Source organism: Schistocerca americana, chromosome 10 (genome assembly GCF_021461395.2).
Source record: "Schistocerca americana isolate TAMUIC-IGC-003095 chromosome 10, iqSchAmer2.1, whole genome shotgun sequence".
In the NCBI taxonomy this organism is placed as follows: domain Eukaryota; kingdom Metazoa; phylum Arthropoda; class Insecta; order Orthoptera; family Acrididae; genus Schistocerca; species Schistocerca americana.
In genome coordinates this window covers 196,477,758-196,490,350 of record NC_060128.1, presented here as the reverse complement: position 1 = coordinate 196,490,350, position 12,593 = coordinate 196,477,758, and the positions used below count along the sequence as shown (strand labels likewise).

At 46.7% G+C, this 12,593-nt stretch overlaps 1 protein-coding gene across 1 annotated transcript in view; it reads right to left on the bottom strand.

The window, feature by feature from the left end:
* Nucleotides 1-12,375, bottom strand: part of LOC124552465 (proline-rich extensin-like protein EPR1) — a 39,790-nt gene extending 27,415 nt beyond the window's left edge. The window contains exon 1 of the mRNA XM_047126740.1: nucleotides 12,249-12,375. Within this exon, the coding sequence (XP_046982696.1) occupies nucleotides 12,249-12,263 (15 nt within the window). The 5' untranslated portion in view covers nucleotides 12,264-12,375. The remainder of the gene's footprint in view (nucleotides 1-12,248) is intronic.
* Between the last annotated feature and the right edge of the window lie 218 nt (nucleotides 12,376-12,593).

Sequence of the window (12,593 nt, the reverse complement as noted above, 5' to 3'; positions counted from 1 at the left end):
CAGTTACTACAGCAGTGTCTGCATGGTGTGGAAACAGCAGTATGGCGTGCAGTTGCTGCAAGACGAAATATCTGACCCGTCTTCTCCCGTAAAACCATAACTGCTGACAGCTATGTCAACAGTATACTGCAGCCTTTTTCGATCGCACTGACAGCTAAAGAAAAGACACACTGTTGTAAGATACACAGCCAATACGTCTGTGAACGTATTACGAGAGGTTTTTGATGATGGCAACTACGCTATACTTTCATGATACTGCGAGATAGTTTCAGGACCAACCTCTACACCGTGCACACACTGCAGCAGCCAATTATACTACTGACCTCGAACAACGGTATCTGAATAGTTGAGCCGACGCATTGCCTATACTTTAGTAAAGTTTCAGTTAGACTTCCTGCTCACATTACGCCAGTCACAAGTGCTGATTTACCCAGCGAGTTTCTCGGACTTTGTTCCAATGCCGGTCTTAACTCGTTCGAGGGTGGGTAAAACCGATTCGTCACGAGCTGGAATGGATGCAGTAATCACAGCCTGCGTGCATTAGCCGTACGTGTGTTCATGGAGAGCTCGGCTCGCTGACGCCATACACGCAACTACTCGTAGTTTGGTCTCGTGTAGCCGGTTTGAAGTCTACGATGTCAACAAGCGCACAGTAAACAACGGGTTCCACATTCGCTACGGCCTGTTTCTCGACGTCGTAGGTGAACGCTTCAGAACAGCTGTGTGGGCCAAAACTAGTTGCAAATGTAAACGGAGAGCAAGGAGAGGTCTCAGTAAATATTAACCCTGTGGTCCAGTTATCGACTGCAGTGGACAACTGTTAAATGTCGCTTTTCTGCCGTTTTTAATCGGCCTCGAGGCTGAAAATGCACGCAGCCCATTCCACTGGACGCTCTCTACTTGTGGTGTGCGCTGCGTGCATTTGCAACCTCGAGGCCGATTAAAAACGGCAAATAAGCCACATTGACAGCTGTCCACTACACCAGAAGCTTAAAGCCGCAGTGGAAGAAATGGTGCCTTCATTCGACAAATTTATGACTGTTGCGGCCATTATGACGAAGGTACTGCAGCGTATTCTGAGCCGTTACCGTACACTGGCCAATAGTTCGAGTGTGACCGTCTTTTTTTGTAATTTTTGTGGTTCGTACGCGTCACATTCCAGAGACAGACGGCCGCATAGTAGTCTTGAAACTTATTTTTGTTAGTGTCCGCTTTTCCAATCGAAAGCAAAGAATTCAGTCTTGTCGGAATGTTGTTTGTAAGACTGCACCTCTCTCGTCCTTTGACGAACGGATAACCGTGAATCTGCAATGTTGAGGTATTAGCAACCAAATACGAGAAGCCGATTCGTCTGCATCCGTGTCCGCAGACAAAACGCTACACGTGTCTCACAGACCAAAATTTCTCAGCTACAAGTCATCCTGCTGCGAAGACTAGCAACTGTCCGTTGTAATAATGACATGGAATGTTCTGCGTTTCACTAAAAGCCAAAGCGTGGTGTCCGTCGAAGATGACGAGTACCGTATCCGCTACTGACGTGGGCTGTGGCGCAGTGGACTCCCATTCTGGAGGACGACGGTTCAAACCCGTGTCCTCCCATCCTGATTTAGGTTTTCCGTGATTTTCGTGAACCACTTCAGGCAAATTCCGGGATGGTTCCTTTGAAAGGATCCTTCCGTAATCCGTCGGGACCGCTGACAACACTGTTTGATCCACTCCCCCAAATCAACCAACCAACTGACGTGGGCGGTGAGCACGATTTTAGTTTCGTGAGTTTTTATCCTATCCGTCCCATAACTATGGAGTACCTGACAGAGGTTGCCATCAACCGTGAAAGCTAACATCATTTTTATACTTCTCATTAATGGTGACTACTGCTGTTTTCAGCAGCTGAAAATGATCAGCGGGTGAAAATGGCGGTAGTGGATATTGCAATAAATGTACAATCAGTATTGCCATCAATCGTGAAAGCTAACATCATTTTTATACTTCTCATTAATGGTGACTACTGCTGTTTTCAGCAGCTGAAAATGATCAGCGGGTGAAAATGGCGGTACTGGATATTGCAATAAATGTACAATCAGTATTGGATATGAAGTCATTTAAAAATGCTACACAACTGTTTCGGAGTAACTATTGATATATAATTCAAACGAACACATTGGCTTAGTTCTTAGTCCAGGAAATAGAAGACTATGCTTCATTGCAAGGACACTTGGATAGTGCATTTTGTCTACAAGAAAGGTTACACAAAAAGACTAGGAAGACCCGTACTTTGGTAACAGAAACGTTGGACATGCTTAATTGTCTGACACGCCACAAGGATGAGGCATATCTCGTGGGAAACTACTTAGAAAACTTAGAGCCGTCTTTCAGGGCAGAAAATACGAATAGTCTCCTTATGTGCGTCGGCCGGGGTGGTTGAGCGGTTCTAGGCGCTACAGTCTGGAACCGCGCGACCGCTACGGTCGCAGGTTTGAATCCTGCCTCGGGCATGTATGTGTGTGATCTACTTAGGTTAGTTAAGTTTAAGTAGTTCTAAGTTCTAGGGGACTGATGACCTCAGATGTTAAGTCCCATAGTGCTCAGAGCCATTTGAACCATTCCTTACGTGCTTCTCCCCTATAAATCGAGGAGATAACGCGCTTGTCTATTCAGCCGGGTGCACAAAATATTCAATGTGTGTTATGTTACGAAGCGCCCCCTGGCATAGCCTCCAAGGTGTGTGACCGATTCCAGTGACTGGTCGCAGATCGCACAGACTAACGACATCGGATCTTTTCGCCTATTCACGGGCACTACGTTAAGTTTGTGTTCAGGCTGAGCTGTCAGTCTCTGTACTCGGCGCTGATCGTGTGAAAGTCTCTCCTCATCTCGTAGCAAAAGTCTTTAGCAAGGTAACAGCTCCGTAGAGAACTTAGTCACACTAGCCTCACAGCACTACAGTAACCCCCCTCCCCCTTCCGCCATTTATACACTTGCTGTGCGCACACCGTCAACAACAGCGGACCTAGCACAGAGCCCTGAGGTAGGCTTCCTAGTCAGAGCTACTTGCTGACCACTGTCTGCTACGAAGACTTCAGTCGAGTCGCATATGTATTACGCTCTTCTGTATCCACATATTTTGTGTACTAAAAACGGTCTGCACTACTCTGGCCCTGGGCTTTCGCGCACGCAGCGGCTGGGCCGCCACGTCGCCGCCGCCAGGTTTTCTCCTACGCGGAAACGACGCCAGGGGGGACCCGCATGTGTCGTCCGCTTCCTGCCGCACCACACGTGTTCCGTGCGCCGGCCTCGGCGCAGCACGCGAGGTCGACCGGTCCCCGCACACGCCGCCGCATCTCTCTGCCGTCGTAAATTGATAACCCTCCTCCCACTCCAGGGGAGTGTCCATGGCTGGACGTCCCAGCGAGCGCTGGAGACGCCGCGCACCTGGACTGCGCGGTGTTCGGCAGTCGCGCCCTTCGGTCGGTCCGCTCTCCCCCCCTTAAGGCCGGTTCCCACTAGAGCGCGGCAGCGCGTCGTGCGGCAGCGGCAGCGGCAAGCGTTTTCCGCTTTGACGCGGCGGCTCGCGGAATTGGCGTTCCCATCTGGAAGCGGCAGATGCTAGCGGTAGCCAATGACGGACCGCCACTGAGGTAGGGGCTGGGACCCACCGAAACGACCGGTGTGTTTGAATAACGATATCTTACACCTACATGAAGGAAAGACGAAGTTGGGTGAAGACATACCAATTTTTCATTTTCTGTACAATGTACTCTTTCACATATTTCATTATTCATGTTTTCTCATTTCACCATAAACAGATTTCATGACTACCGTTCACGATTGTTCACTATCTCCTAACACATTGAAACAATGTACGACAAAAGAGATTATTCAGATAGTTAAGCGAGACAAAAATTTAAAATGTGATACGGTAGCAGGTACACGAAAACAGTAAGAACACAAAGGCTAGGTGGAAGGGATGAAAGTGGAAGCCACCTGATAGAATTTCCCACAGAGCATAATGTAATCATCGCCAGCACCTTGCTTAAGAATCACGAAAGAATAATATATATTTGGAACAGTTTTCGAAACCAGATTTTAAATTGTAAGGCATTTCCTGGTGCAGACGCAAACCTGACTGAAGACTGTCAATAGCAAGAAAAGCGTTCTGAAAAAGAAAATTTGTTCACACCGAATATAAATGCTAATGGTTGGATACTATTTTACAAAGGTATTTGTGTGGAGTGCAGCCTCGTATGTAAGTGAAACGTGGACGATGAACACTTCTGTCAAGAAGACAATGGACGCTTTCAAAACGTGGTGATTCATAAGAATGCTGAACTTTAGATACGAGGATCGTGTGACTAAAGAAGAGGTACGGAATTAAATAGAGGAGGAAGAGGAAATTACGGTACAACTTTGACGACAATAGGGGTTAGTTGACAGGGCGTATTGTGGGGCGTCAAAGAGTGAGGACAAAGGGGTTGGGTGATAGTATTCTGATAATAATCATCTGTTGAAATACTATTCTACTATTTTATCTATTAATGTAAGCAGTGAATTTACTCTTCCATGCACTCCTTAAAACATTTAAACCAAAACTGAAATCAGCTGAACACCAAATCTTTCAACCACTGTCTGACAACTACTGGACTCACTTTCAACTTTCTATAACTATCACTGGCTAGCCACACACACATACAGATATAAAGAGAACAAAAATAAACAAACATTAGTTTTCAATATATAATTCTGCAGAATGGCAACATGTACATAAACAAACCAGACACGAAGGGACATGAGGTGAACACACTGTAGTTACGACTTTAAATCAGAGTTTTCGGTAAAACGTCTACTGCTAGTGACAGAAGAAAAAAGAGCGAACATGAAAATGTGCTTATGTTCCATAATCTAAGTTTTAGTTCAACCTCCAGCATGTGAGCAGGTGAGGGGAAACGTATATGTCCGCCAAAAACTCAATTCACTGTAAGTAATCAGTCATTCACGTAAAAAAAGATGTGAACTGTTTTATAATCTCCAAGTATCACACATCAAAACAAAACTGAGTCATTCTAGATTCCACCGAAGATGCCTTAAAGTAAAAGGCGAAACGCGTCTTGAATCAGTAAAGTACACTGGATAAAGAAAAAAGAAAGGAAATAATCAATAGCTCTACATATTTAGTAAATTACATCTTATGACATACCAGCAAATTAGTTTCGGTTTAACTTCTCATTCGACATGCTATTAATGCCATTTAAAAAAATTCATCTATCCCTTCTGAAAAACTGTAGTTACTTTCATATCTTGGTAGATAAACAGATTTAGGATATTTATCATGCGACGAAATACATGACTTTTCACAAGTTATCGTTTGCAAAAAAAAAAAAAAAAAAAAAAAAAAAAAAAAAAAAAAAAAAAAAACACATTTCGATTTCTTGAACCGTTTACGAAATTTGCGGTTGATACAACCACATGGTTTACGACGAGCAGGACGAAGTACCGGTCGCGTCGCCGAGCAACCCGCGCGCGGTCACGGCATAGCCCGTCCGCCGACATATCAGACAATATCTCGAGAACGGTGATAGCTATCGATCTGCTCTCAGCTTTAAAAACAATTTCGATATGTTGACTAAATTTCATACGCAATAATGTATTACCTAAAATGAACTGTACGCAAAGTCCACGCAATGCGTTTTTACCTCTGCACACTCATTAAAATTTCGTGTAAAGGTTTACGTAAATGCGATACAGCAAGTAACCACGACGAATAACGAAAAGAAATTCGGTCCTTTATCGAGAGAAGATATCAGGCTGTAACATGCCCAAGAATCAAATTTTTCTACCGAATAGTTTCCTTGGAATCGGATGATAAGTATTTCATAGCTGCCGCCGCGTCCGCGCCAGCGGTTCGGCGAAAGTTCGTGTGGCCCGGGAGTCCGTACCTGACGTCACGCTCAGCGCGTTCTGTGATTGGCGGCGCGCACCTGGAGCGCGGCACGCGGCAGCGGAAGCGGTTCGACATGGTCAAACCGCGACGCAGAGCCCGCCGCGCCTTGCCGCTGACGCCATTTCCATGGCAACCACGCCGCTGACGCGCCGTTTTGACGCGCGGCAGCCCTAGTGGGAACCGGCCTTTACGCTTCCTCGCTTTATCGCCGCTCCACTTCCGTTGCGTAACTGTCGCGCCTGCAGCTGACGTCCGCTTAGCGAAGTACTCACTGTAACTACTGTGCCCAGCTCGTCGTAACTGCCAACACGGAAGTCAGCGTTGCGCTGCGGATTACCCCGCGTCTGTTGTCGCGTTATGGCGCTCTCACCGAGCGAGGTGGCGCACTGGTTAGCGCACTGGACTCGCATGCGGGAGGACGACGGTTCGAACCCGCGTCCGGCCATCCTGATTTAGATTTTCCGCGATTTCCCTGAATCTCTTCAGGCAAATGCCGGGATGGTTCCTTTGAAAGAGCACGGCCGACTTCTTTCCTCCATCCTTTCCTAATCCAATGGGACCGATGACCTCGATTTTTGGTCCCCTCCCCCAAATCTACCAACCGACCTATGGCGTTCTCCTTTCCCCTGAACGTAAACAAACGCCTCCCTGCAAAACTTCATCGGTAGCTTATCGTAGCAGCCCAATAGCACATCAGATTTCGCGTGCATGTGTGAGTCCCAAAATAAAAACAAAACCTTGAAACTACATTTAGCATAATTTCCAAAATCTCCGATGTATTCTGACTTCGAATATAATAAATTTCCCAGGGCCCGAAAAGCTTATGTCCACAAATCAGCACTGTTTTGGAAAGTGTGTCTCGTGTGAAACTCAGCTTTCCTATGAAACTTCCTGGCAGATTAAAACTGCGTGCCGGACCGAGACTCGAGCTCGGGACCTTTCCTTTTCACGGGCAAGTGCTCTACCAAATGAGCTACCCAAGCACGACTCAAGGCCCGTCCTCTCTGCTTCAATTCTGCCAGTACCTCGTCTCCTACCTTCCAAACTTCACAGAAGTTCTTCTGCGAACCTTGCATAACTAGCACTCCTGGAAGAAAGGATATTGCGGAGACATGGCTTAGCCACATCCTAGGGGGTGTTTCCAGCTTGCCTATTTCTCGCGTGGTGTTCAAAAATGGCTCTGAGCACTATGGGACTTTACATCTATGGTCACCAGTCCCAGAACTACTTAAACCTAACTAACCTAAGGACATCACACAACACCCATCTCACGTGATGTCCTGCGACCTACAGATGAACGAAGACAGGCAGATGCCATTTGTGTAGATTTACGAAAATCATTTGACACGCTACTCCACTGCTGACTGTTAACGAAGGTATGAGCGTATTGAACAGATTCCCAGTTGTGTGAGTGGCTCGTAACAGAGTACGTTGTCCTCGGCGAGTGTTCGTCAGAGAGAAGGGCATCGTCAGGAGTGCCCCAGCGCAGTGTGATAGGGCCGCTGTTATTGTCCGCATACACAAATGATCTGGCAGGCAGGCGGGGTGGGCATCAGCCAGGGGTTCTTTGCTGATAATGCTGTGGTGTACGGGAAGGTAACCCAGCTGCCACCACATCGCACTTCAGTGAAATTTCAATAATGCACCAGAAAATAAAGGCAACCTGTCGAAATTCTCGAGCTCGACACGATACATGACGGCTTAGACAAAATCTCTTGTTGGTGTTATTAGTAGCAGCTTGCTCTAAATGTAGAAAAACGGGAGTTAATGCATGTGAGTGAGAAAAAAGCCGTAATGTTCGGATACAGTATTAGTACCGTCCTGTCTTTCAAATACCGGGGCATAAAGTTGCAAGGCTGTGTGAAACTGAAGGAGCATGTGTGGACTGTGATATGGAAGGTGAGTGATCGGCTGCGATTTATTTGGAGCAGGTTGGGAAAATGAGGCCTACCTGGAAAGGAGGCCGCTTACGGGACGCTAGTACGACCCGTTCTTGACTACTGTTAGAGTGTCTGGGATCCGCACCAGGTTGGATTGAAAGAGGACATCGACGCAGTTCAGCGGCGGGCTGCTATTTTTGCTATTGGTAGTTTCGGTCAACACGCAAGTGTTCCGAGGATTCTTCGGAAACTCTAATGGGAATGCCTGGAGGGAAGAAGACATTGTTTTGAAGAAAAACTACTGAGAAAATTTAGAGAACACACATTTCAAGCTGACCGCAGAACGATGCTATTGCATCCAACGTTCATTTCGCGTAAGGACCGCGAAGATAAGATACGAAAAGTTAGGGCTCCTACGGACACGTATAGACAGTCGTTTTTGGATCGCTCTATCTGCGACGGAACAGGAAAGGAATCGACGTGTTGTGGTACAGGCTACCCTCCGCCATGCAGTATACGATGGTTTGCCGTGTAAGGCTTCTCTGGTAATTATTACTCTCCTATAATGAATGTGTGTTATGAAAGAGTTCAGTATGTGGCGTTGGAAAAGAATACTGAAGATTTCCTTGGCAACTTGAGCAACTAACAAAGAGGTACTGAATTGAATCGGGGAGGAAAAGTTTTGCGAGACAACATGGCTAAAAGATGGTACAGATTGATAGCAGGAATCCTGACACACGAGGAGCGTATACATACTTGTGTGTGTGTGTGTGTGTGTGTGTGTGTGTGTGTGTGTGTGTGTGTGTCCTTGATGACTAAAGCAAAAATTTAAGAAACTGATGACAGTGGTCAGAAATCAGAAGTGAGCATTTAAAGTTATGCTCCGTTCTTCCTATCCAGACAGAGAAACTTTTGAAAATTCCGGTGTTACTTCTGCAGTTCAGCCGTATCCGTTACGGCAGATCTTTTTTCTAAATATTTCTTCGTACCATTGCGTAAAAATAATTTGGCATATATGAGATCTGCACTGCTGTATCTTTGCCGCCTATATACCTGTGTGGAAGGAAGCGCAATGGGAGAGGCAAGTGCATTGGACGTAACATTAGTATTTGTTCACTAGAAGCGGCAGATATTCCCGTGTAACCAAACTCCTCAAAGATATTTGCATAATGCAGCAGAAAATAAGGCACCCTGCCTAAATTCGCGATGTCAAGTGTTTTGCATAATGAACCCAACAGAGTCACGAAACGTGTCCTGTTTGGCAAACAGTTCAACGCAGCGTATTTCACAACCACGGTGTTGCAATTACCGGCGCGAGTGTGAGCACTGGTCGCCGTGATACACTGGGCTGTACTGATGTGAAATGAGACAAGACCTCGGCACGAGTGAGTTTGTCAAGGTGGTAGCTGTCTAATTCATGTTTGTCATCTAACTAAATCTCGGCAGGGCACTGCACAGCGCGTAGCGCGACGATATTTGTGCCCGTAGTACTGATTCACTGCCGTATTCCATTCTGCGTCTCAGACTATGGAACACTGGCTGCTTGTATGCCTCTGTATGCGAGCTGTTGTCTCTCGTCTTATTCCCGTTATCCCTAAGCGACGCATGTAACGGGGACAGCATAAACTGTCGCACAACTTTCGTAGAAAACCAATTCTCGAAATTTACCCTATCGTGTTTTCAGAGGAACAAAGGTATTTTTCCGCTAAGATTCCGATTTAATTTCCGCGATAATCCCTGTTACAATGTCATGTGGCTCTTCCGACGTGTTAGGGCTGTAGCAGCGTGCCACAGAAGTCGTTAGATGTCTGTCCTGACGCCTACTTAATAAGGACTGCAAACAACGGAAGAGTACTAAGGAACTAAGGAGATTATTTCAGAGATGCTTTGCATTTTGTCAGAATTCATGCAGCATATCTCGGTCTTCCTTTCGATTATTGATTTTTCGCGTTCGTCCCATTCCATACCGCTTCTTCGCATTAGCTGCGGATATTTAAGCCATTTTTGACGCTTGTCTTTTAATGGGATATTTCAAACTGTTTTATATGACAGCTCTTCAAGTATCGAAATTTAAAAAGAACTGGCAGTTATTACACAAATCGGACACTTCGCCCAAGTGTTTCAGCATTTTGTTACGATCGTTCAACAATGATACTCCATGTAAATTTGAGCATCGTCAGCGAACAATATGACATCGGTACTGATCCTTTCTGATAAATCGTAATGGTAATAGAACGATATGAAAAAAGATGTGTCCTTGACGCCCCATAGTTGCGTGTTATTACTCCAAAGGACAAATGCGTTTCACTCATAGATTTGTTGAATAATTTCGGATGTAAGTGGAGACGCACAAATTTTTCGCGAACATTATTTTGCGACCAAGTGAAGACGATGGAATGAGTTAGATATAACGTCCAAAATGTAGTTTAGTTGTTGAAAATGAAGTTGCAGTTGCGAAACGCGTCGGACTTGGACGAAAAATATATAAAAAAATTACCTGATGACGGCGCATTACTAACAAGGTATCCGGAACATAAATGCTACGGTGGCAGGAGCCCAAGACGAAATCTGTTTTTATCTTCATGGCTTCATTTGATTGAGGGACCGCTGTCGCGATGTCAAGGTGTTGCAATGGCGCACCTCCTGGAGACCACGTTGAACTCCAGTGCAGAAATGACTAGGATAAATAGGAGGAATAGTTTGTGTCGCATATCTCTGAATGATTAAGTTTCATTTAACTGTGCCTGCCCAATGCAGTAGGCCTGTTTTCTTGTACCTATTTACGCTAGAGACGTACTGGTTTTGTACACCGTCTTGCGCATTTCAGGTACTCTATAACGTTCCTCGCATGTGCATTTTCATTGCGTAGATACTGCAGTAAAGGTCCCTAAATATTGAACTGAAACGTTGAAGATGAAGAACTCTTATAACACAGGACTAAAAGTGTTCACTTCAAGTTTCCATTGATTTCTCAGTATCTGCGCTCCGCGGACCACCATAAGGTATGTGGTGGAGGGTACATAATGAACCACCACCATTCCCCCTACCGCCCTTTCTTCTTCCATTTGCCGAGTTTACGCGAGACGGAAGACTGTCGCTATCGTTCTGTATCGGTCAGACTTTCTCTAATTTCACTATCTTGGTCAGTACGCGAGATGTATATTGGAGCAAGTGGTACGTCTCTTGACTTGTTTTGGAGCGGGTATTTTAGGATTTTTGCGAGTAAGGTCAGCTGAATGTATTTAAAGCGTGTCTGCTCGCGAGGTCGGTGACGCACGTCCGTTTTCGACTCGGAGGTACGCCAGTTCGAATCCTGGTGTAAGAAATAGCCATTGTTAATAGTTGGACACAAAGGGGCAAGCTGAAAATTTGTGCCGGACTAGGATTCGAACCCAGGTCTACTGGTTATTAGGCAGATGCAATGACCACTGCGCCACCCGGACACAGTGGTCACTACAACTGCTCGGACCACTCCAGCAGGTCTCCCATCAGACACAAATTCTCAGCTTATATCACACACTACTGATACAGTGTATTGAACATTAGCCTCGTTACTCATGGCATGTTGCCGATTCTCATGAGAGTTCGAGCTTTGTGGGCACCTGCACTGAAGAGATCATTGGTTGTCGACACCTTAATTACTTACACATGTAGTGTCTGTTCTTGCAGACACGTCGAAAAGAACAGACACCACATATATAAATAGCTAGTATTTGGCCGTCAAGGGAAAGAGAGGTGATGACGTCAAGTTGTCATCAGACTTTGCGCCAAATCTTGGCTGAAACTCAAAACCTCTCCGCCGTGGCGCCTGGAGCTATGGCTCGGGACTCACTGTTGAATGTTATCCTTTTGTCTGACAGGGACGTTAAGTCTGGCGTCACTTCGGTTCTCCCGGAGAGGGGTAGGCTGTGTGTCGGACTGACTCTCTGCCTCCTTGCTATACGACACAGACATGGCATCGTTGTATAGACATGCTCGTTAAACTCACTTGCACTGAACAGATATAGGCGTTGTGCTCTCACAGTTCGACCGTCAAAGGAAGAGAACCTTTCTCCAGCCAGTCACGCCGTACGACTTTACTGTCTCAGCGTCTCAACACTGCAGATTGTTGAGCATTTCTGTGACACCCCCGTGCTGACCAAAAGAGCCCGTGTCGAAATTTTGAAGCTCCTTTCGAAATTTATCCGTTTCGGAGGAAAATGACTAGTAAGACAAGTGGACTATGGAAGCACCCCTCCCCGTACTTTTGCCAACCGTAGCAGAAATTACTGCGAAAGATGCTGCTGGGGTGACTAAGATGTTACCGTGAGCTGAAGAACTGATTCGTGCTGTGTGGTGTTGAGGTGAGTGAGTGAGTGTCGTGATGTTAGTGCGAGTAGACGCGGAATGGAGTTGGTTAGACGCGAGCGCGACTGCGTGACGTGACTCACCTGCAACCTCGCCATCTCCGACCCTTGAGCTGTGTGTGTGGTTGGCGAGTGTTGCCGTCCCAGAGCACCGCGGCGCTTTTATACCGGCGCAGGCCCCGCCACAGCGCAGCGCCGCCGCGGCGGATCACTTTCACTGGCGAGTGGCGCCGCGAGCGAGCGGCCCAGCAGCTGGAGAGGGGGGGCAGGTGGACGTCCCGCGATCGCACCCCGCGGCCGTCACCGCGCGCTCCCAGAGGCCCGCAGTGTTTACGCTCATTGTTGTCCTGTTGCGGCGCAACACCTGTACGGGGCAGACCGCGACAATAGCTCGCCAGGGCGAGAGATCTGTCCGCAGATGGCACCGTC